General features: G+C 39.1%; 1 protein-coding gene across 46 annotated transcripts in view; it reads right to left on the bottom strand.

Annotated features, from left to right (window-relative positions):
• ELAVL2 (ELAV like RNA binding protein 2) overlaps positions 1 to 25250 on the bottom strand; it is a 307766-nt gene that overhangs the window by 237324 nt on the left and 45192 nt on the right. For 22 of the 46 annotated variants that reach the window (XM_081498583.1, XM_081498444.1, XM_081498453.1 and 19 more), the window contains one exon: positions 4719 to 4962. In XM_081498583.1, the coding sequence (XP_081354709.1) occupies positions 4719 to 4947 (229 nt within the window). In that variant the 5' untranslated portion in view covers positions 4948 to 4962. Of the gene's footprint in view, positions 1 to 4718; positions 4963 to 7717; positions 7834 to 20851; positions 20994 to 25250 lie in introns of those variants that run through there. The other 24 variants (XM_081498326.1, XM_081498363.1, XM_081498315.1 and 21 more) reach the window with 5 other exon arrangements.

The raw sequence follows: 25250 nt of genomic DNA, 5'->3' as shown, positions 1-25250 counted from the left end.
GTTTTTTCCTTTTATCTGAAAGCTTCTAACTGGCAGCTTATGGGGTCAGCACAGGACCCACCTCAACAATTCCTAGGGTTTAAGAGTGAAGCTATCACATTAAAATGTGAAAGAGCACCACTCATTTCCTGAGGTCTTCAACTATAACTCTCTTATCTCCTCTTCTGGGAGGAAAAGTTAACAACCACAGAACAAACTACCCTGGAGTTTTAAAAACTGATTACACACTTACAGACACACATGTGCACACATACATACCTACACACACACACAAACTCTTCTAGGGACAGGTCAGGTATTCAGTAAAGACACAGCCCAGTGACTTCTACACTCAATGTTTCTAGTCCTGAAACCCAAGAGATCAAAAGTTAGAGAGGGAACAGTATCTGAAACTTAAGTTTGCCATACAGTTGGGCATTGCAATTATACCCACCTGTCCCACCCACTTCCAGCCAGAATTAAGATAAACCTGGAAATCTCTGGCTCTATCATCTCCGGCAAAATGTTCAGGAAAAAGAAGTCTGTAACTCCCAAGTAATTCCCACATTCCAGGCCCTCCCCTGCACAGACTGATTGCCTAGGTAGGTCTGGGCAGGGCCCTGGAACTTGCATTTCTGACAGTCATCCCAAGTGATTCCAATGCAGGTATTCTACTGACCAGACTTTAAATACTGAACTGATTCCCCCATCAAATCACTGAGAGAGCCTTCTTGACGACAGATTTTCAAGGCCTCCAAAGTCTTTATTTTTAAAAATTCCCTCAGGTAAAGATGTGCAGCCAGACTTGGGTCATGCAGTCACTGGGCAAGACTACCTAAACTGACAATCGGGGATTATCAAGTTTCTAAAGAAGCATAGATGATCATGTTAGTTTTATGTATCTCTCAGTCCTTGACCCTCAAAAATCGTCCATTCTTCTCTTATGGAAGACTCATCACTCACCAGATGATGCCCCTGTGTGACCTTGGAAAAGTTATATGTCTCAATAGAAGTTGAACTGCTGGCCCTGTGCTTAGCTTTTGAAGAGTGAGTTCTGGCCCTCCAACAAAAAAAGCAAGGAGAAAACATGCTCGGAAAGAATGAGAAAACCAGAATTAGGGTCCCTGCTCTGCCACTTAATAGACGTGTAATCTTGAACTCGACATGTCAGCAAACCTAGGCCTCTCATTTCTGGTCAGTGAGGGAGTTGGCTCAGGTCTCCTCAAGGGTTTTTCCAACTCCAATGCTCTATTATTCATTCCTTGCATCATAAAATCCATTTCACTCCTCTAGAATGCAGCATCAGCAGGTGTCAAGGACTCTGAAGTGCATTTGAGAACTCAGAGGGACTGACCGACATCAGCTAAGCTGTACAAACAAGAAGTTTCTCATAATTAATGCCTATAGATAGGAAACAGGGTGAAGCATAAAGCTGGCATGAGCCCAAAGCACGAGCCTGACAAACAACGTGATAAATAGAATTTCAACTAGCGAGAAGATTACTGTATTTGAAACCGAAGATGTTTTTTAACGTAGCTCCCTAATCCTCATATCAAAATAGTGGATTAATTTGCTAACACTGACACAACCTAAATATTATATACTTTTAGGACTTAGGAAAGAGGTACATACTTTCCTAACTAGGTATTTTGTACTTAAGATACAGTTTCCTAATTTTAGCATTATTTAAATAAAGACTTAATAAAAGAGAAAAAGTGTGTGGGGGGGATTTAAATTTTCTTCACACAGAGCGATCCTAGTTTTCTTACAACCCGATCAATTAAATGCTCCTACAAAATCAGAGAGCAGGAGCTGGCCCACTAGCTCCCCCAGGAAAGAGAGTAAGTTGGGTAACTAGAGGGTGACTGAAAAACTCTGCTCTGACTGTAAAAGCATATACTGAAAAACTACCCAAGATGACTAATGCTAAATACCACAAAGTGGGGTTCAAATCCCCACAGATTCTTTCAAAACCTTTTCAGAGATATGTTAATAGTAGCTTCTTCAGAAGATATGCCCACTTTGCCAAGTGTAACAATTCTAAACCCAGTTTCAGAAATCTATGTACTATTTTGTTCAATACAAGTATTTACTAAGAAACTCAGTAACACAACAAAAAAACCTAAGGTAACTATGTTTGAAGCTAAAGGAGTCAGAACCTTCGAACGCTGATTTAACCCATACCAAGAATAAGATCTTAGGGGTCCAAATCAAAACAGGATTAACAGAAGAGGTTCTTAGTATTCTCACGTGTCTACTCAACTTTTTAATTTATAGTTCATTATCATGGATGTTCACTTCATGAAACATGTTCATATTTTACTGGTGTGAACAGGTTTTATGGCAGAATTACAGACTGTCTGATAACTAGTTAGCAAATGACTTCCAAAGTAACACGTTTAATGGAAATCTAGGGTCGTGGAGATAGCACCCCCTCCTCAGAGTACTATGATTAAATAAGATGGGCAGAACTGTAAATCAAACTGGTTTCTTTACTGCAGGATTTTAACATAGTTTTTAATATGTTAATAGATCTGCAGTATGGTTCTTAAGTAGTAAACTTGGAGTGCAATTTTTCTCAGACTTATCTGTTAGTGGAACACTTGTTTTGAGGAGTATTTATGACTAAATCTCATGGAACTAAGCTTAGCAAAAACAACTTTGGATGTGTGGTGCTTACTATTCATTTTCTTGGGTACTCAGTTTGCTTATGAGAAATTTTAAACATAAATTTTACTAGGATGGAAACCTTCATTATCCAGCTCGCCATGAAAAGACCAAGGGGTGGGGGAGTTAAAGAAATGAACAACAAATATTAACACGCTTTGGTAGCACCTAAGTATCTAACCATGTACTACTTCATATTACCCATGCACTGTGGTTCTATTACCACCATCCTCCACATAGAGCCAGAGAAGCTAAGGGCATATAGACAAAGAAATCAAATTTATCCAATTTTGCCACATAACAGCTCTAGTAATAGGTTAACAAAGAGTAAGATAATTCTAGACTGACCAGAGGTAAGAGATGAAAATCTGTGAGATGTCTCCTGTGCGAAAATGCCTAATTCAATGCAAATGACTGGATATATGATTTGTTTACTGCTTTCATCTATCATAACAAAAAATGTGACCTGTACAACTAATTCAAGCATCATTTTTTAAATAAGATAACTAAATAATCAAACCAGAAATCTCATCATTTATATCAAAACCTTAATACCATTTATCACATTTATGTCAAAGAGGCTACAAAATGCACACATAAAAAGATGCTGTTTTTCTAAAAACATAAAATTCAGTATTAGGACAGACACATGTTAATAAAAAGTCTTTGTTCTCTATCTTTCCCAACTTTTCAATAACTTTTTTTTTTTAAACAAATTTTATGTATACTGCTCACACTGATTTGGCGGGGGGTGGGGGAAGAATGGAAAAATATTATCCATTTGATTATCAATATTCAAAAACAAACCTTCCTAATTATCATGGTGAACATTTAAGTAACATAATTAGTTAAAATATAATTATGGATTGATGATAAACAAGTCCTACTTGGTTTTTACTTGATTTTAATGAATAAATTCTTTTTGTGAACCTCAATCTGCATCTTGAGTAAATACGACCACGAAGTCAAGCCCAGGTTAATAGCTCTAAGTCACTTTGGAGACAATAAGCCCTTCTCTCTTGATAAAAGAACAGCTAAAGGTATCATCCCATAAAAAGTCACAGCTGTCTCCAGGAATTAGCTAGGGACCCCTTCCCTCTGCCTTCTAGTTCATTTTACCCAGGAAACCTGAAGCTGAAGCCAACAGCTGACTTGTCCAAGGTCACATGATCAGTCAAAGTTCAAATTCTTGGTCCAACTTCTCAAACTGCTTACTTATTTCAAATATTTAGTTTAATATTCTGGTGATAAACCATTTGATATGCACCACTCATATTTAACAATAACATGAAAAAGCTAGAGTCTGTCTATACTTCATCCATTTTCAGTGTCTGCAAACAACTCCTGTGTCAACCCTTCTATGGCCAAGAATACTTACTTAGGTTTTGCTTTATTCTAAAAGTTTAATCAAATCCTCCAAAATACTAGAGAGATTTTCCACTACATAATATTCAAAATGTGCCATTATTAAAAGCCAAATTACTCATGCTTTCATTCTTATCTTTTAAGAGGAGCACTCAGGTACCACTTTTTCCTTTCCCTATTAACAGACAGAAGCTAAGATCTTGCCATACTCAAATTGTATCTGTACAAATATTTATACACTGACAATGTCAGTATCACCATTTACTTGGTCATATATAAGCAGAACTACAGAGACTTAAGGAAAAGGACATTTTAAAGTCATTTTCCTCTGCTAAACACAATTCTCCCCTTATTTCATTGTTGAAATGTTAAACCATGCAAGCTCAAAACTAAAGGTTAACATGATGCTTGGTGCTCCAGATACATGTACAACTTTGAAACATTTTCAAAGATGTTATTGTATAGTTCAGATTATATAAAAGTCTAGTTAAATATATACTGCTCATAAAAAATAGTTTATGCTTTGAAAGGAAAGCTTACAACTCTCTAAAACTTAAAAGTTTCATACTGCTGAGGTAGCCAGAGAACAGAGAAAATCTAGATGTGTAAAATTCTAGCAATGAATGATTTACAGGCAGTAAATTTATTTTCTCACACCTTGAAACATAATCATTTACATGTGAGGAACCTTATCTAAAACTGCATACCTGTTATTTTGTCTCTTACAAGCTTACAGGACTCTATCTCACCGATGCTTCCAAAAAGACTCTTAAGTTCCTCCTGCGTCATGTTCTGAGGAAGATAGTTGACTATTAAGTTGGTCTTGCTGTCCTCTGTGTTCCCGGAGTCAACTGGTGATGAGCAGTTGTTGTTTATGGTGGTTGGACCGTTGGCTGTGTTATTGCAAGTTGGCCCATTAGACAGTTGTGTTTCCATGGCAGCAATTACCTGCTAAAAACAGAGAAAATAAGAAATGTCAGAATTCATATTTCACAAACTATTAGAGATCCCATCCAAAAATTTAAACACTTGTCACTAAACACAAGTCGTCCTGCTGAAATTACAACAAAGCTTCAAAAAGGACAACACCTATGGTAACTTTTACTTCACATTAAGCTATTCAATTTAAGATCACAGCTGTACTTTTCACATACATATTCCATACATGCACAAAAGCACAATTTACATCTTTAACATTCTCTAGGACCCCATTCTGGGTCTATTCACAATCCTTACTCACCTGCTGTGTCCACCGAGTTGAGGAAATTTAGTAGCAAAGGGCATAGAATTAAATTCTGACTAAAAATATCAGAAAATAAAAGTGTTTAACATGCTACCAGAAACAAAGTATTAAAAAAAAAAACAAAAACCCTAACTTTGCAGAGATATTTAGTTAGCCTAGGAGTTTATTCTAAAACTGACAGACATCCATTAATTAAAATCAAGGAGCAAGAGTACTTTGAAAAATTATAAATTTGTCAACATGTACTGTTTTGGTTACATATTGAAAATGTTTTTAATTGACAATATCTCACGCCTCTATCATTGGTAAGAAATAAGAGAATAGCAAATGTCTTATGTTAGGGTTTGCAGGATAACCTGGGGAATAAACTGAGTACTTAGTGTACCTTTTGAATCTAACCAGCCATTCTTGTCAACCTTGGCAGCTAAAGATCACCAACAAGGCAGCTGATCTACAGCATCAAAATAAAATCCCCAAACAATTCCAAGTGATATTTTGCCTTGACTCTGACTTTAAAGTGAAAAAAAAACAAAAACAAAAAAACCTATCCGGTTCACCAAAACAACAATGCAAGTATGTCAATTTTTGCAAACAGACCAGCCCAAGGAATTTTCATTTGAGCACCTAAGCCTATTGAAAATGCAAGTGATCAAGTATCTATAAACTCCAAATACAGAATAAACAGCAGAGGTGGGGAAAATGGCCTCAAACTGTTTAGCCTACTCTAAAAATCACTTACTAAGCAAATTTAGATCTAGTTTCCAAAAACCAATTCTATGCTCTTTGAGCACGAGTTACAAACCACAGCCCCAAATTCTCTAAAACCATCTTCCAAAAAATATCTACTTTAGAACACAATATTGTAGGGGAATCCAAAAATCCAAGCATCACTGAAAGGATTATCCTTCATACTCCATCCATCTTTCAGCTCCACAAAGAACTACAAAACTGACAATCCTGAATTCATAGGATGCTAGTTTTAGGGAAGGTTTAACATATAAAAGGCAAAGAATTTGAGGTAAAATTTAAAAAATTAAAAAAGCGAAGTAGAGGCAAAGGCTGTTACAAGAAAAGGAGGGGAGGAGTCTTTTAAAAAGCATATTGCCTAAGAAAAATAAAAGGGCACAACCATGGATAAGCAAACAGGAAGAACTCTACTGACAAGAGATGTTTATAAAAGAAGGCAGCACAGGGTAGACTGAGACTGGTCAGACTGGACAAGAGCCGTGCTGTCAGGGTAAAACACAGGAGACAAAAATCCAGCCTATCTATGAAATATCAAACCAACTATAACCCCTTCCAAAACTTCACTTCCTTTTCAGAAGAAATGGGTTGTTTACTCTGCAAGCTACAAACTACCGCTCTCAGGTATGTACTTTCAGAAAATACTTTAGGGAGGTGAAGAGAAATAAAGAAACCTTTGGAAATCTGTATTGAAAAAAAAAAAAAAAACGGAAGCAATTCAAGATATGCATTTTATTATAATTAACCAATTGATCTGAAACTGTGAAAGGAGCTTTCAGATTTCCTAATAAAGCATAACCGTTCCAGTTTATAGAATATTAGCCCAGGGTCACTCTTTCCACAGGAAAATGCACGTGAGATTAACCTTTGTCCAGCAGTCAGGAAAACAATGATCTGCAAGATGAGAGTGGCCAAGGCCAATTAAAACAAATCACTAATCAAAAACTTAGGGTATTATGCGGAGACTATATGAGACCCAAATACGAGATACGGACTAAAGCTCACTGGGATGGCATTTGAAATATAAAATGTTCATTGACTGAAATTAGCAGGATTTAGCAAGGACAACAAACACTCCTCACTTAATTGCACATTTATTTCCATGTTCAGGTGGCAAGAATGAGCTCCTAAGCCAACATTCAAGTGAACAGCTGCAGTAGGCTGTGTGCGCTGAAAATTACAGCATCTCTCAGCTATAGGACCATCTGCTCAGAATAAAATGATACTAATGTGCTATATTTTACAAATAATGCATATTCCATTGATAGGCTCAACACAACTGTTCACAGAATGCAAACTCTTTCAACAGTTACTGGGCAAATAATTTTCAGCCAGATTTACAATTTTGACATTTTTTTAAGCATCAGGAATTGTAAATAACTTCAAAATTTAGTAACCAAAAAAATACATAGTAAACAGAATGAAAAAAATTACGGTAACTTAGTATTCAGACCATACCAAAACTTTTGTTTTTTGTTTTTAAAAAAAGCTTGTCACTCTTTTGAGGCTGCACTAAATCCTAATTAAGATAATAAAAGTTACATAGAAAAGCAGGTTCTGATGCTACGTATACCACTAAAATTGCAATGTGCTTTACATCCTAATGATGGCCATACCACAATAGGTTAAATGTAAGAATAATTAGTATGCCAAATGAAAAGTTCAAGTGTTTGGTATGGCCTCAGCACTCCTGCAACATGCTAAAAAAAAGTAGCCTACAGAATTTAAGAAAAATCCCACAGACCCCGGTCCAAGGCTCTGCTGCCCACGAACCACTTCTAAGCAGAGAAGCCACATCACACAGTCTGACTGCCATGTTAGTTTGGAGTTGCCGTCTGCAATATGGACACAAAAAGTACCGTATGTTAGATGAGCAAGATAATGCAACAAATCAGTTTGTACAAAATTTACAGTGATTGTATTGATATTCCCAGCACGTCCATGCAGTGTGGCTTAATTGAATTTGAGGCAATTCCAATCTAATCTTTCCAAATTCATTTTAACATGTAGTTTTCTTGCACAAATTAAGCATTTTTAATTAAGAGCCTGATTTTAAAACAGTATTAACTAGTTACCTTGGCATCTATCCTAAAGAACTACCTTAAACCACATCTTAAAAAAATTTTTTTTTCATAACAAAATGAAGCAAAACACTGCATGCTGTCCTATCTCTTAAGGATGTGGGAGAAGGGAGGAAATGTGAATGAAATTATATTTATAGTGAGAAAAGGCAGTCATGTAATTCATTAGTGAATGCCTTGCATAAAAACATTCTTTCCCCCAAATATCAGAAGGGCATTTTAAGAAAAGCTGTATTTGCCCACACTGTTACATTATATTATAAATGATCCTTAATCCTGGAGCTTAAAATTAAAAGTGAATTGAAACCCTGTGAGGTTATTCTGCCACTACAGTCAAAGTATCTCTAATACTCTTCCTGAGAATTGTTCACATATACTAAGATGCAGTAAACCAGCATCTTTCAATTGAAATAATTGGACCAATAAACAGGATTGTTTGGAGTAACGTTTATACAGGATGTCAGCTTTGTCCCTGAACGAAATCAAATGAACATTTTTTAATATGTAAATTGTAAAGCCAGCACAATTTGAAATGAGTGCTGCTATGAGGACTCCAATATGGTTAATGGGCCATTTACCACTTAATACAACTTGCTCCAATACTAAAGAGTCACAAAATTGGCAAAGAAACCAAAGTTTATATTTTAGCCATATATGCAGCTACTTTAAATGGTCAACATAATATTCAGAAAAACTTGGTCTATGAAAATAAACAAGCAACAAAGGAGGGCTGAAAATGTCTTTTACTTGCATATTTATGATTATAAAAATTTCATCCTTAGAGTTAAACCTGGCTGTACATGATTTACTCTTGATGCATATGTGATGAAATTTATAACATGTGACAATGGATTCCATTTTCTGGCATCTACCTAAAGGGTTTAGCACACTTTTTACGGGATGCCATAAAAATATTTTACTCTTCTTCCCTTCTCCCACTGTTACCAGGGAATTCGGTCTGATTGTATGTTCTTTATTTTACAAAAAGAAAAAGCACTACTTATAGTTGAACTGAACCTGTGAAAAAATAAGATACTTTCATAGCCATGAAGTATTGATATTTTGATAAGAATCTAACTGTGGTTATACTACATGGGTAGAACAGTTAGGGGACCACACCCAACAGGTTAAATCAAGCTTAAATATATGTCCTCGATACACTGAGGAGTTAATATCTAAACATTCATCACTACAGAAAACCATAGATTCAAATTTAATGGCCTCATCCCTTCCATTCCACAGGAAGCGGATGCTAATGAGCTAATCTATTGACACCCCTCTTGCTGAAAGCCCCAGGGAGGCGAACAATCACTTTATTGCACCAACTAGCTAGGAAGGCTGTGTATGGAAAATGATTCTACTGCACTTTTACATTTCAAGCACCCCAGACAGTTTCGCTGCTTGAGGCAGACACATACCTTTATGGGAAGTTATAAATAAGTTGCTCACATGGCCCTTACCTTTATGCTGGCCAACAATTCAGTTACTAAAAATGTAAAGCTACTTCCCCTTCACTTAAGGACAGGCAATTCTGCTCTACTCAGTCTACCACAGACAACCAGGCTGTGCACTATTTATAGATTCTACTGGCTCTGAAACTCTTTGGAAGCAAAATAAAAGGCCATATTCCAGCAACACAGAACCATTAATTTTAAAGCTTGAAGAAAGTGTTTCAGTGTATGTTCCCCTCTTAATTTAGACATCAATTGTGCCAACTAAGACTACTTTTTCTCCTGTCATTCTTCATGAAATCATTTATGAAAACACACTTGAGCACAGATCGATCTAGACTATTCTAAACTTTCCCTGGTTCTGAGAGATGAGGATGAGGTGTCAACTTGGTGAGGACATGGATTTTAGAGGGCAGGGTAGAGGGCAGGGGAAGAAGTGGCCTTTATGTTTTCACTCATAGTTTACTTCCAAATTTCCAAAAAAACTTTTTAAATTGAATTCCCGCACCCTCCACCCTTGTTTTTACTTAAATGGCCCTCTGTATACTTTAATATCTTAAGTTTCTTACAATAATGGATTTGGGGAAACCAATGCTACTGTTTGCTCATAGCTGGGACTAACAGTTTCCTGGTCATATGAAGGAAAAAAGCAAAGTCTCTATTTTCCAAACTTCCTAATAAAAAATTCTGAAAATTAAAGTAATTAGTTTCTTTCCTATTTTCAAACCTCCTTCAGACAACCAGACAGCTAATCAAGACAGTCTGAGAATTCTCATTAAGTACATGTCTGCTAGGGGGAAAAAGGTTTCCAAGACCTAGAACCCACTTGATTCAGGGATCAGATCTGCGTGGTTTAAAGTCACAGAAAAGGCTACTGCACAGTTCTCGTGAGGACTATCTATCTGCACCAGCCAGTTCACTGAGACGTACACCATCCTGATCTGGGACCTCATCTCTTATCTGGACCTCCAAATTACTGCCTCCCCAAAATTCCCTCGTCATCCTAATTCACACATTACACTATTTCCAACAGACTTTCCTCAACTCTCAATAGTTTTCCGCTGCCTAGCAAATAAAGTGCAAACTGCTAATACTAAGAGTCTATAGACATATGAGATCCTTGACAACTGCTTTCACCAGGCTACTTAGTCAAGCATCTAAAAATATGAACTGCTCCTTGTCCTCCATGCAGTCATGGTACACTGAAGACCATACATTCTTCTGGCTTTGCCTGTACAGTTCCATCTGACAAGAAGGCCCCCACGTCACACCTATTCCATATCCAGCTCTGGGATTTGTACATTCTAAGCAATCAAAAATACACTTAAGGTCAAGAGCAGTTCCTTCAGGAAAAAAAACAAAAACTCGAGCATGAAAGGGCAATCACCTCTCTAAATAATATGCAAACTTGGTAGCTTGTTTTTCTATCACTTCAGGTATTTCAAACCACAGATAATTATGAAAGCATATTTTCAATTTTCGGGCACACTGCATCAGCCATCCTCACCCACTGAAATCTAAATTCTTGTTAAATGGCACAACAAAGGAAACTATCTTTTGAGTGATCAGTTGTATACTGTCATTTCAAGAGCCTGCTATGGCTACCTGACCACTACAAAAAAGCCAGAAACCAAGACAAATCCAAAAACATTGTACAAATGTGCTCCAAGCCTCTGGCCAACAGCATCATCAAGCTGTGGCGTCTGGAACCTGGGTCTAACTTCAAAAAAACCAGCAGAAGTGCAGGTAGATGTGAAAAAAATTAAATTTTAACCCAAAAGTACTGAAAAAATACATCGGGATTAAGTTACAGATCTCAAAGGGTTTTTTAATTGATAGAGACTAGAAAACGTAACAAGCAAACATAAAAAGGTAAATCTTTAAAAAGAAGCACAGCTAGGGGCAAGGAGAAGTATCTCATACTCAAAAGATCCGTCTTGGATGCAGTGACCTGGGATACTCATTTACAGCTACAGGGTTCTCAACACCTCGACTAACACAGAACCAGGGCAGCATCAGTACAGCGCAAAGCCTTTCCTCAGATGACATCAAACCTCTCTAAAGCCCAAGTCACAAGGAGAAAGGAAGCAGTATCTCTAAAGCTTAAGAGCAGAACCCACTACAAAAAAAGTCAGCAGCCATGACCAAAAGGCATGTTCCTTTGAGGAACTCAAGGCAAGGAGCTAAAGCTCTGGAAATAATCAGCGAAGGGAATAATGAGAGTTCACAAATGAGAGCTGGGTAAGCAGCAAGGTGGGTCATCTGTCCAGCAAACACCTGGCCTACAGAATGTTTTATCTTTCCCATTCAAATCACTAAAATGGCATTTTCAGGCTACATTTTGGCTTTGCTGAATTAAAACAATAGAAAGGTCAACCAAGCACTCAAATCATGGCGCTGACGTGTTGGCTACAAGAGTAAGCCATTTCTTTGTTTTCTTTAAACCTCTTCACTTTGCTGTGTGGTTCCTAACGGAATAAAGGTTTGCAGCTTTAAACTTTGTGGGATATCCTCAATCCTGGAATCCCTGTCAACTCCCCGCCCCATTCCCATACCATTTTAGCTGCCTCCAGCTCCATGGATTCTTCAGCCTTGTGGAGCTCAGATTTTTGGCCTTGGGGCCAACAAGGGTCCAAGAGCTGCCAGAGACACTGCCCCAGACAGCTGCAGGACTCACAGGGAGAATGTTCTTTGGCAGTGAATGCGAACATTTCTCTGTCTCTTGGCCCTTTATGGCTCCTACAGAGTCCTTCTGACGCCAGTCTTTCTGATTTCTGAGGTTTTGTAGTTCTAGAGCTGGCAGAATTAAAAGCTTTGAGGTGAGAGAGTAAAGTATGAGTTTAGGGGTTGGTCCCAAGTCCTTCCCTTCATTCTAGGTCCGTATCAGGCTTCCACGCTGGGCAACACGAAAGCAAAGATCCTGTGAAAAAGATCTGCTTAAGGTTCACCCTCTGTTCATTCACCCATTCATTCAACAAACATTAGTTCACAACTTGCACAAACTAAGGACTGCCCTACATGCTTCAGAGACAGCAATGAAGAAATATCCTGGAGTGTACTTCTGCAATAGGAGGTGTACACATGTATACAATTGTGTATTAGCTGGAAATAAGTGTGCTTTGAAATAAAAGAAAATGCAGAGCCGAATAAGAGGGCTGAGAATATGGAGATGAAGGATGGACAGTTTCCAGTATTAAACAGGAGGTCTCAGTGAGAAGGTGAGTTTTCAGCCAAGATTTAAAAGAGAGGTAAGCACTCCTGTGGTGGGCAGAATAACAGGTCACCTCAGATGCCCACATCCTCAACTCTGAAATATGTGACTATGTTACATGACAGGGAATTAAGATACAGACGGAATTAAGGTTGCTCATCAGATGGCCCTGAGATGGGAAGATTATCCTCGATTATCAGTTGGGCCCAGTGCAATCAGAAGAGTCCACGTGAATGAAAAACGGAGGCTGGAGAGCTGGTGTCAGAGTGAACAACCTGAAAAAGACTCAACCCACAGTCACTGGCTTTGACGATGGGAGGGAGCCATCAACCAAGGAATGTGGGCAGCCTCCAGAAGCTGAAAAAGGCAACGGGGAACGATTCCCCCCAGCATCTCCAGATGGAATGCAGCCCTGCCAATACCCTGATGGTAGCCCGAGAGACCCACCTCACGGGATTCTGCCCTTCAGAACTGCAAGCTAATAAATCCCTGTTGTTTTAAGCACCAAGTTCATGGTTAGTTTGTTACAGATTTATAAGCAAATAGATACATCCCCATGGGGATATCTAGAAGACAAACCAGGCAGAGACCAGCCAGGGTGAAGCTAGGAGGAGGCTAGAGAAAGGTGAGTCTAAGAGGTGGAAAGCCAGACCATACAGGACCTTCGAGGTGTAGAGGAAGAAGTTTCAACACTCTTAGGGTTCTGGCTGGGTCTGCAAATTAGACTGACAAATTAATAGAAGAGCATACAAATTTTATTGAATTTATTTATACATGTACATGGGAGCCTTCACAAGCGAGAATTAATCTGAGCAGGAAGTTTACATACCTCTTAGCATAAAGAAATAGATGTGTAAAGAATTGACTAGATAAGGAGGTTTGGGTTGGGGGTAGTGAGTGATAAGGATGCAACTAGGAAGGTGTGCTGTGCTTAGGTGCTCAGTCACATCCGACTCTTTGCGACCCCATGGACTGGGACCCACCAGGCTCCTCTCTGTCCATGGAGGCTCTTTAGGCAAGAACACTGGAGTGGGTTGCCACGCCCTCCTCCAGGGGATCTTCCCGATCCAGATATCAAACCCAGGTCTCCGCAATGCAGACAGATTCTTTACCAGCTGAGCCACCAGGGAAGACCAAGAATACTGGAGTGGGTAGCCTATTCCTTCTCCAGGGGAACTTCCTGACCCAGTAATTGAACTGGGGTCTCCTACATTGCAGGCCGATTCTTTACCAGCTAAGCTACCAGGGAAGCCCAAAGTAGGAAGATAAGGGTTAGTTTAACAAAGTATGCTTGTTCAGATTTCCAGGCCCCAATTCCTTGGACTGATGTTAAGAATGTCTTCCTTCCTCTTGGTACAAGGAGGGTTCCTTCCGCATGGGAATTTTACTACCTATTTCAGAGAAGAAAGGAGAGGGACGAGGTTAGAATGACCTTTCTACTTCTGCTATTTTCTCAAACTCCTTCAGCTTAAGATATTTAATATGCCAAAGTAACATACTTTGGGGCAGTACATCCTCAACTTCATCAAAGCACGCCACAAGAAAGTGAACCATAGAAAAGGTTTGAGCAGAAAAGGTGGCTACTGTGAAAATAAACTGGATATATTTGTGTGGGAGAACTCAGCAACTTTGGAAACAAGAAGACCAACCAAGAAACAACTGCAGTAACCAAGATGTAGGATGACAGTGATTCCAGCCAGGGTGATACCAGGGGAGAAGTGGACAAACCCAGCAGGAAACATATTATCAATGTGTTAATTTAATTACATCAGTAAAAAGACAATGAGATGGCTGCATGGCATCATGGATTCAATGGACAGGAGTCTGAGCAAACTCTGGGAGATGGTGAGGGACAGGGAAGCCTGGCATACTGCAGTCCATGGAGTCGCGAACAGTCGGACACGACTTGGCAACTGAACAACAACAAGAAACTATTTAAATCCATTATCAAGAAACTGCTTTAGATTCTAACTACTCACATTCAAACCAATTCATCTTTCTGGCCACTAAGAATACATGATGATTAAGAAAAGGATTAGCTTCTATAGAAAGTTAGTGTCTTACTTTGGGAGTGGGAGATCTCCTTAAAGAAACCCAATATATGAAAATCTGAGTTTAAAAATATTAAATCAGGAGTTATTCACTTTATCTATGGAGTCTTTAAAGAATTCTGCAAGTGAAACATTTAATAGCAAATGCAAAATTTATAAAAACCAGAATAATTCAAAAGATGCAACTCTCAATAATATAGTATGTCAGCAACTGATTTGTAACCTATGACAGCCCCTAAGGCTCCGCGTTCAAAAAAAACCAAACAAACTCAAAAGTTCATCCCAAAAGGTAAAAAACAAAGTAGATAGATGAAGATAATGAGAATAACTTACATTTCTGTGATATGTAATTAAACTTTAAAATCTATATTCTTTCACAGTGTCATATATATACACATATATACCTCCATAGTAGTCAAGGTTAAGCCAAGGGTTAGTTTAATCTTGGTTACAGGCTAGAATACACTACCATCTAGTGACAAATCATTCCAACCTCAACGGGCATTACTAATTTCTATGCCATTATTTGGCTGTAGAATCTAAAATAGGACATGAACATAGTAAGAAGAAAATCAACTACTCCCACAGTTTTGTAGCAGGGTTCTTGTTTGGTATAGGCAGATAAATTTGAATTGCTAAATTAAGACAGTTAACATAGTAATCAACATAGAAATTGGATTAACTTCACATTCTTCTGCAAAAGTCACAGCTAAGGGGAACCCCCTCAGGGTTGTACAAATTGTGAAAGGCTGATTGGAAATCCTCAAATTAATCCCAGTAGTTGAGTATTTTCATTAGGTAGGTTAAAAAATAGCTCCTCTGTAGGATACAACCACTAAAATACTGTCATATTCGAGCTCCAAAAGAGCAAGTATGCCTAGTCTTAAAGGGAATATAAAAGACAAGGAAGGTTTATAGTCACAAATATTGTTTTTTAACTCAGAAGTGTTATAAAGGGCCACAGTACTCCATCTGGCCACTAAGGTTATTTTACTCTTAAGTGTCATCTGGCATGAACGTACACACAGAAAACCAAAAACTATAGTTAAGTGTTTAACCCCAAGTAGCTTATACCAAAATAAAGTGAACAAAATAAAATGTCAACAGAACAAGGCATATTTTCTTCATAAGGCTGGGAGGCTACAAATATTTGTGTTGAACTTGAAAGAAACTGAAAATATGAGATGCTACCTTTAGACATATAAAATCTTGCAATTCATTAATGCATTGCGGAGCACACACCAAGGGGCTCTCCCCCATCCACGGCAGGGTTTGTGGGAGCATAAACCTTGACCAGCACAGACGGCCAGCTTCTTCAATCTCCTGGAAAGGGGAACATTTCACTGGGATTCACCTATGAAATGTGTTTTTCTTTTCAGTTGATGTTCAAGTCCTGAGGCTCCCAAGAGATAGCTACATTTGATTTAGCAACACCACTATGAATTATTTAGCACAGAAAGTTGGAGCATCTGAAAAAACATGATTCACACTAAGAAAGATACTTTATTTCCTTTGGTCCATCTTCTCTTAAAAAACATGATTCACACTAAGAAAGATACTTTATTTCCTTTGGTCCATCTTCTCTTCCCCTCCTCCTCAAAAGATAGCTTCCTTAAAAAGCTACATCCCAGCAGGGAAAACAAGTACATAAGCTTCTGGCTATTTACTACATTTTCAGGAAGGGGCAAGAATCTGCATTCAGATCAAGTGTTATTTTCACTTCTAGACATTCCAGTTGGGGGAGGGGGCCTAAAGGAGAGGGTCACAAATAAATTTCTGATTAATCTGCTGCCTACAAAAGAGTTAATGTTTATATATACACTACTATGTACAAAATAGATAACTAATGAGAACCTACTCTATAGCACAGGGAATTCTACTCAATGATCTATGGTGACCTAAATGGGAAGGAAATCTAAAAGAGAGGATATATGTTTACGTATAACTGATTCACTTCGCTGTACAGGAGAAACACAACATTGTAAAGCAACTATATTCCAATAAAAATTAAGTAAAAGAAGAAAAATGATTCTCAGCAAATAGATTCAGCTCTTTCCAGGGATCAGCATTTAAAATGCTGGAAAGTGTGCACTTTCAGACAGAGAACAAAAAGGACTCAAAGCTCTTCTCACATGGCCATGGTGCATACTTCTGTTACCTTCACAAAATGAATCTAACTTAGGTGATTATTGTTGTTGTTTGGTCACTATGTCGTGTCCAACTCTTTTTGCAGCCCCCATGTACCCTGCCAGGCTCCTCTGTCCATGGGACTCCCCAGGCACAAATACTGGAGGGGGTTGCCATTTCCTTCTCCAAGGGATTTTCCTGACCCAGGGAAGGAACCCATGTCTCCTGCGTTGGCAGGCAGATTCTCTACCACTGAGCCACCAGGGAAGCCCTAACTTAGTGGCACTTTTCATTAAAGAGAGAAAGCGTGCTAATGTTTAAAAAAAAAGAAAAGAAAAGAAAGTTAATGCACTACACTACAGATCAGGTAAGGTCTTTCTCAACCTCAGCCCTTGCCTGCTTATATCCACAGTGGGTACAAATACAAAATCCCAGATCCTGGATACCTCTCCAGCACGAAAAGGAGTTAAGGTGTTTGGGTTCCCTGCCAATGACTGTCACTTCAACTGCTGTCAGACTTCCCACTTCACAAGTTATCTTATCACTAAGCTAAACCACATTTCAAATAAACGCTTGAAGAGATCTCAAAGTGCTTTGGGACAAGTCCCCCTATTGTATAAATGGACAATGAAGCAAGTGTGTGAGCATAAATTACAGCACCTGTTTACGTATGTACATACGTAGTTCCAAAATTGAAGAGAAGCATCTCCTATAGGTTTGAAGCGGGGAAAGGGAGCACATGTGCAATCAAATGCTGTATTTTAACAAGAAAAAAATTTTTTTTAAATCTAGCTTTTGAATTATTTCCACTGTTAAGAGGTAGAGAAAGTAAAGCGGCTTGTTTTCTATAAAAGCTTCAATTATATGCCTATAATTTAGACAGATAATACGTGAGTGCACTTTACAAATTCTCCAGTGCTATTATCATGATTGCTGGGCAAAGGAAGATGCATCTTAAAGTGTTGGCATAGAGAACTTGCTTATCTGTCTTTTAGGTTATGGCGCAGTTGTTTTGTTTTCATGTCTAAATGGGCAACAGAGTGCAGAGCTGTACTGGGAGCTTCTTAACATGAAAAGGGAACACAGGTGGACAGAAAGCTCCGTGTGAAGACTGCCCAGTCATGACTGTCAATCCCTGTGCAGGACCCCTGAAGCACATGCTACGTTAAACTACATTTAGCACGTGGTCACAAATGATGACTGAGGAGGATTAGAATTTTTACTTAAAATGCTGCAATTTTCAACCCCTGACCTCCAAATACTATATATAAGTACACACTTCTATGTGCCAATATAAGTGCCACTATATAAGTGCCAATAGCCTAAACGTTCCACATCAGAATTACAGCCTTGTCTATTTTAATTTATCTTAAAGAGTACAGCCCATATACACACATAAAGTAGTACACAGGTTCGACTCGCCTCAACTTAGTCTTCTCTTCAGCTGCTCAGCCTCTTGGAATTTTACTATTTAAGATTAGAAATGGCTACCTCACTCTAGCTAAGAATTCCAAGGATGACACAAGCATCTTCTCCTTATATTCAGAGTTATTTACAATACAGGGCAGAAAGGGAACAAAGTCTCATTCATAACAGTACTCTAGAATCTAGATCGATAATCTGCACACTGAGATGTATTGCATGCTGTCACAGTTTCTACAATTCACAGATCAGTGTTCCATAAACTTCCACACACAACTCTATGGCCTCCCACCATCTTTCTCCTATTATAATTTTCAAAATGACCTGAATTTAAACATTTCTTAAGCCTGCCACTGCAAGAAGACAGAAAGGAGTGGGTTCGATCCCTGGGTCGGGAAGATTCCCCTGGAGAAGGAAATGGCAAAGCAGTATTCTTGCCTGGAGAATCCCAGGTACACAGGAGCCTAGTGAGCTCAGACCCCACAGTCCCTGGGGTCGCAAAGAATCGGACATGACTGAACAACTGAGCATACACACAGCCTACACTAGCCTTTATGTTTAATTAAAATAAAAATAAATAAGGCATCCTCCTGAACCCTCTAAAGGATTTGGGGATCTTTTGCTACAGGAAAGATGATCTGACCACCTCCTGAAGCAGAATTTAGTGAAGCCTATGACTGAAATATGGAAAAGCAAGGAAGGAAAAGTAGCATTTATTCCTTAGTCTAGAAAAGGCTTGAAGCTACACATTTTACAGACAAAAATCCCACTTAGTCATCTCATGCACTATGAGCTGTATACATTAGCTTCCATTTACAAATGGATTTCAGAATTTCAAGAATCTAATCAGCTATTAAATACAAGAACTAGGATTTGTAACCAGTGCTGAGACGGTGTCTGAAGCCTCCTACCTGAGCTCTGCTCCCAGTCTTGTCCCTTCTCCAATCCATCCTCCATTCCACTGCTACTATGATCTACCTAAAAACAATCAGCATCCCAGGACCATTTTTGTTTCTCAGGCCTTCACACTGACCCCACATTGTCCACAAAGTATCATCTCAGCCTGCAGAGGGGGCATCGTTGGCACTTGAGCTGGTCCCCACCTCCCTCTCCAGGGGCATGCCCACCTCTCCATGCCCACCATGCCCCCTCACACACGAGGCTCTAACAATCTCCCAGCGGTCCCTCCCACATCCAGGCTGCTTCCCACTGTTATTCACGCTCCTCTCTCTGCCTGCAAGAGTCTCACTGCCTTTATTCTCCTGGGAATGGCAACATCCTTGGCACATGAAAGGAGGCACAATGCCTCCAGGAAGCCTTCTGTGAACAGCTAAGCTGAGCCCTGAAATGGATACTCCTCCTCTGTGCTATTAGCCCACACTCACCTTCAGTCTCTTCAGCGATAAAAGTGCACAGGACTCATAAAAGAAAGCACATCAATGCAGTGAAGTGCAATTCAAGGTGATGAGTAAAAAAAAAAAAAATTCCCACTTATTTATGGGATTTTTTTTCATGCGGTTTCACCTTCCCTGTCAAGCAGGAAACTTTCTATTGCAACTCGATATATCTGGAGCAGCAAGAGTCACCTCAGGTTGTCAATGAAAGGGAAGGAAGGTAGACATATTCTAGGTAGTCATGCTCCACCACTAACAAACACACACGTCCCTTTGCAGATACACCTACTAATTCTTCTATTATGAGCTCAAGCATCAAGTTGAATCAGCTTAAAAAAAAAAAATTCCTAGCTACAAGCCTTTGTTAAAACAACACAAGCCTCAGGAAGGAAGAGAGAGGACTACAGGAGTGGTCCATTGTCATCGCATCACAGTTAAAAAAAGGAAGCTTCACCATGAAAGTAAAAATCCAAAACCACATCGAGGGTTAATACCTCTCTTCCAGCCCAGCCAAGGTCTCAGGAAGCTGGGAGTACAGAAGAAGCCACCAGGGCAGAAAAGCAACACCCCTTATTCACCAGATGTGACAGGTATAACTGTGCAAGATGGTATAAAAACAAGGGTACACAAAACAGACTCCCATTCCACCCCTCGGGGAGCTTCTCTGGACCACAGCTTCACCCAGAGATGTCAAAGGCTCTGCAAGAAGTCTTTAAGAACCCACAGCCAGGAATAATAATCTCTCTGGACAACCTATGCTAAATATTATGCTAAGAAAAAGATAAAAGGGCAGAGTCACTGCTGCCATGGAAACTACCACTGCTAACTTAAACATCTGAGCCTGACATATATTTGAGCAGAAATGAAGCATCTTGCTTCCCGGTGTTTAAAATGCTAAAGGATAACAGGAAATTATACACAGCTTTCCCAATTAAACATTAAACTGGATTTCTGCCTCATTAGGAAAATATGAACTTACAAAGAAGCACAACCTGAAAAGTTTTCCTGATTTAGTACCGCTAAGAGTTTCCTAGTACCCACTTCCTGCCATATTTTTATCCCATATAAAGAGCAAGTTTCTTTACCAGAATTTTCTCACTATAGCAGATTGAACACTTAACTTGCTGCTGCTGCTGCTAAGTCGCTTCAGTCGTGTCCGACTCTGTGCGACCCCATAGACGACAAGCCCACCAAGCTCCACCGTCCCTGGGATTCTCCAGGCAAGAACCCTGGAGTGGGTTGCCATTTCCTTATCCTTGCTTGGCAGTAAATTCACAGCATTTTACCTCAGGCAAGACTTTCAGAAAGTACCTACTATGTAACAAACAACATACCAGTCCAGAGCAATTATGACTGCAATCTATTTCAGATCAGCCTAAAAGGAAACAAGATTTTTACCATCAGCTACTATTTTATTCACAGATAGATTGAAAACAAAGAAACAAACAAAATCCTCAAGCAATCCTTGAGACTATAACCCCAAATCCAAATTTTCACTCGTTCTGTAAAGAGAGTAGAGATCTACTCAAGTACACTCTCAGACAAATTTTAAAGAGTTTCTTGACTTGATTCTAATTGCCAATCTCTGGTTGAGAATCATCAATATAAGGGAAGTACAATGGCTTCAAAATGTGATTTTCTATACTCAAACATGCTTTTTAAAGCCATCTTGTCTCAGGCTAAAGCCCAAGATTCACGACAAAGGCTGCAGGCCTTACAAGTGTGTTGAGGAAAAAGGATACTCTTCATTCTGTACTTCAGGAAGAGCAAGGACAGAGGAAGGGAATCATTGAAATAGAAGCAGCAGTAGTAAATTAAGACGGGACAAAACTTTCCCTGCGCTGGAACACTCATTAGAGTGAGTTTCACTGCCATCAGATCAAGAAAGAACAATTACTATGCATCACTAGCCAAGACACAGCAGTATTTCACCAATACAATTACACCAGTAGTACTATTCATTCTGACTGAAAAGGACCCATATCTTGACTTTCTGAGACTAAAAATGACTGGTCTCCTACATTAGGAACTGACCAAAATGCCAACAAATGAATCCTCTTGTTTATCTGTCAAAACTGGCTACATATGAACTAAGATCTAATCAACAGGGCTAACACAAATGACAACAGCTGGGGGGAGGGCACTTTTAACGTTCTCTGTGGTCTGCAGTTCATCATACACCAGTGGTACAGTGAACAATAACTAACAGTGGTTGTGACCAGCAGGAAGAAAATTTGGGGTGGGTAGACAAAAATTTTCCTAATTAAGGTATTATGCAAATTATCACCTGGCTGAGTCACATGATCAGAGCAAATAAAATGAAAAAATATAAGACAACAGTGGACTTCGTTTAATTCATACACAAAGTTATTAACAGGTTATAGGATCACATCTAAAAGTTGTAAGGAAAGGGACCCAAAAAAATATTCATTAATGACCACATACAATCATGCATATGCCTCTCGGAGGAAAGCCAAGAAATAGATGGAAACAAGCAGTCAGGCTCAAGATCTTGAGGTCACAGTCACAGCTGAACACCAGCGGGTGCTTGATCTGCAAATATGTTATTTGCTTTATGTCTTTTTTTTTTTAACTAGTAGTGTTCAACGTATAAAACTTTACCGTTTTAGCAATTTCACGTTTATTTAATAGATTCCAAGCTTCTCTTAAAAAAAGAAACAGATTGGCAACAGAGGCCATATTCCCACAGAGCTGTGAGTCAGCAGGTTGCCCTTCAAATGGATCATGTTCTCCACTGTTCTCTCCCAGTACCAGCTTTTCTCTTTGGCCTGCATGTCCTGGTCCCTGTAAGGGCTGGATCATCACCGCCTAAAGGTCAAACTTACTGAAGGGTGCACAGCTTTTCTACTATGGTGACAGGGAGGTTCAGAAGACCAGAACATTGGCAAATGGGTGGGAGAATAGAAATGACAAGAATATCCCTAGTATAAAACGTGCAAAAATGGCACTGTAGGTACTGCACAGAGATGCACCAAGGATGGGCTAGAGTGGAATGAATTCATCTTAACTACTTTTGATATATCGTGTTCCTCAAAACTCAGGATGTTTTAATCTTGCATCTAATTATCTATGAAATATTCCAAGGACTAAGCATAAGAAGGACTGAAGCTTTACTGGCATTTCAGTGCATGGGGAGCGCATTTGATCCCTGGTTGGGGAACTAAGATTCTACATTGCTGTGGCCCAAGAAAAGGCTCCAATTCGGTATATTTATACATCCTAACTAAGACTGCCACTTACATTCAGAGCACTCTTAAAAGGAGATTTATTTTGGCATGTTATACTCCCCGATTAGGACTAATTGAAAACCATCTTGTCCATACAGAACTAAGTATATCCTGTCCTTTCCAGAGACTAAGGAAAAAGTCAGATCTAATTAAATATTTTGAGACCATAAAGAATGGAAGGGACATATTAGGTGCTTTATCCCCAGGATGTGGGGCAGGCAGGGGGGTGATCCACACAGAAAAAGATACAAATTACCTTGCATTTTACCAGAAGCCCTTGAAAGAATATAAGCAAATTTCAAGGTCATCTTCTCTAAACACTGTCTCATAACATACCACAATTTATATTTTGGAAGCAGAATAGAGGGTAAGTAGGGACAGAAGTGTAAAGAGGTCTTACTTCACACTTTCCCTGCTGCCTTCAGTTTACCCAAATAGATTCCCATGAAAACCTGTTTCAACCCTGCAGAATGGGCAAGCAGTGGGACAAAAGCAATCCAGGGCCTACAGAAAGCCTGCCTAGGACTGGCCACTTTCCCAGGGGGGTGAAGGCCCAACTTGGGCGGTGGCTGAAGGAAGGAACCGCTAGGGGGGAGGCTGAAGGCATTCTTCTAGGGCCCGAAACTGCTATTTTGTTTCCACTTTAAGTTTTCAAAGAACTGCAAAACAGTCCCTAGACCCATTTGGCAATATCACAACAATTACAATTTCGTTAAAATCCTAAGTAATTGACTCATCATTCTTTCCAATTCTCCAGAAATAAAGAATACTCTAGAAATAGAAGGCTGAACAAAGCAAAAGATACCACCACCCAATACCTGATAATGGTCTCCCCCAGATCTCCCGAACTGAGCATGTAAAGTTTCCGTAATTTCAGACGGAGACGAAGAGAAAACTAGTTTTCACCTCTTCTCCTTAATTAAAAGCCACAGCTAAAAAAGCCAGAGGAACTAAAAATAAACTGAGGGTTTTATAGGACTCATTAAATTATGCTATTGTTTTCCCCCAAAATCCATGGCAACTTTCCTTAAAAAAAAAAAAAAAAAAAACCAACCAAACCTCATGAACTTCCAGTCCAATCTTTATAAAAAGGTCAAGAGGTATGAATTCCTAAATGTGCCAAGTACACTGCCCCCTGTGATAAACCTCAGATGTGTATGTGCGTGTTCAGTTGCTCAGTCGTCTGCCCACTCTTTACAACCCCATGGACTGTAGTCTGCCAGGCTCCTGTCTAACAGAACAGATTTCCCAGGCAAGAATCCTAGAGCAGGTTGACATTTCCTTTTTCAGGGGATCTTCCCAACCCAAGGACTGAACCCGTGTCTCTTGCATCTCCTGCAGTGGCAAGATGGATTCTTTACCATGGCACCACCTGGGAAGCCCAAAACCTCAGATGTGTAACTTAGGTTGACTCTCTCTTCTTCCAGGACTGTATTATAAAACATAAAATGGGAACAGATCAACATTTGGCATTAAATATTTATTTGTTTACTACTCCAGTATGAGATTTCAAAACAAGAAAGCAGTCAAACAATAGAGAACTTAATGAACAGCATCTGAAATTCTCACATTTAAACAAGTATTTATGGTCTCCCCTTGATACCTGGTTGTCATTAACTCTTAAAGTATGCTTTCAGCCTAATAAACTTGGGAAAATTATTTTCTATGTACTAAATAACCTTCAATTTGACAAAGTTTTTTAAATACTGACTCCTAATGGGTCTTTGTCTAATCACTTTCTCACTATATTTTTGTTCAATTTAATATAATCTTATAAAAGCTAAACTCTAGAATATGTGAATTGTAGGTAAGAGGTACACTCCTTCGGTTCAGATTAACTATGCTGGCCCCCACCATGATTCTTACTATATTCTTCATTAAGGGTCAACGTTACAGAAATGAGTGCAGTGATCAGTCTGTATTCAATCAAATTATAACACACGGTAACTCCCAGTATGACTATGCCAAAGCCTTTGACTGTGTGGATTACAATAACTGTGGAAAATTCTCAAAGAGATGGGAATAGCAGACCACCTGACCTGCCTCTTGAGAAATCTGTATGCAGGTCAGGAAGTAACAGTTAGAACTGGATATGGAAAAACAGACTGGTTGCAAATAGGAAAAGGAGTACGTCAAGGCTGTATATTGTCACCCTGCTTATTTAACTTATATGCAGAGTACATCATGAGAAACCCTGGGCTGGAGGAAGCACAAGCTGGAATCAAGATTGCCAGGAGAAATATCAATAACCTCAGATATGCAGATGA

Source organism: Giraffa tippelskirchi, chromosome 1, assembly GCF_054371585.1.
Source record: "Giraffa tippelskirchi isolate mGirTip1 chromosome 1, T2T-mGirTip1v1.2.pri, whole genome shotgun sequence".
NCBI lineage: Eukaryota > Metazoa > Chordata > Mammalia > Artiodactyla > Giraffidae > Giraffa > Giraffa tippelskirchi.
This window is presented reverse-complemented; position numbering and strand designations above follow the sequence as displayed.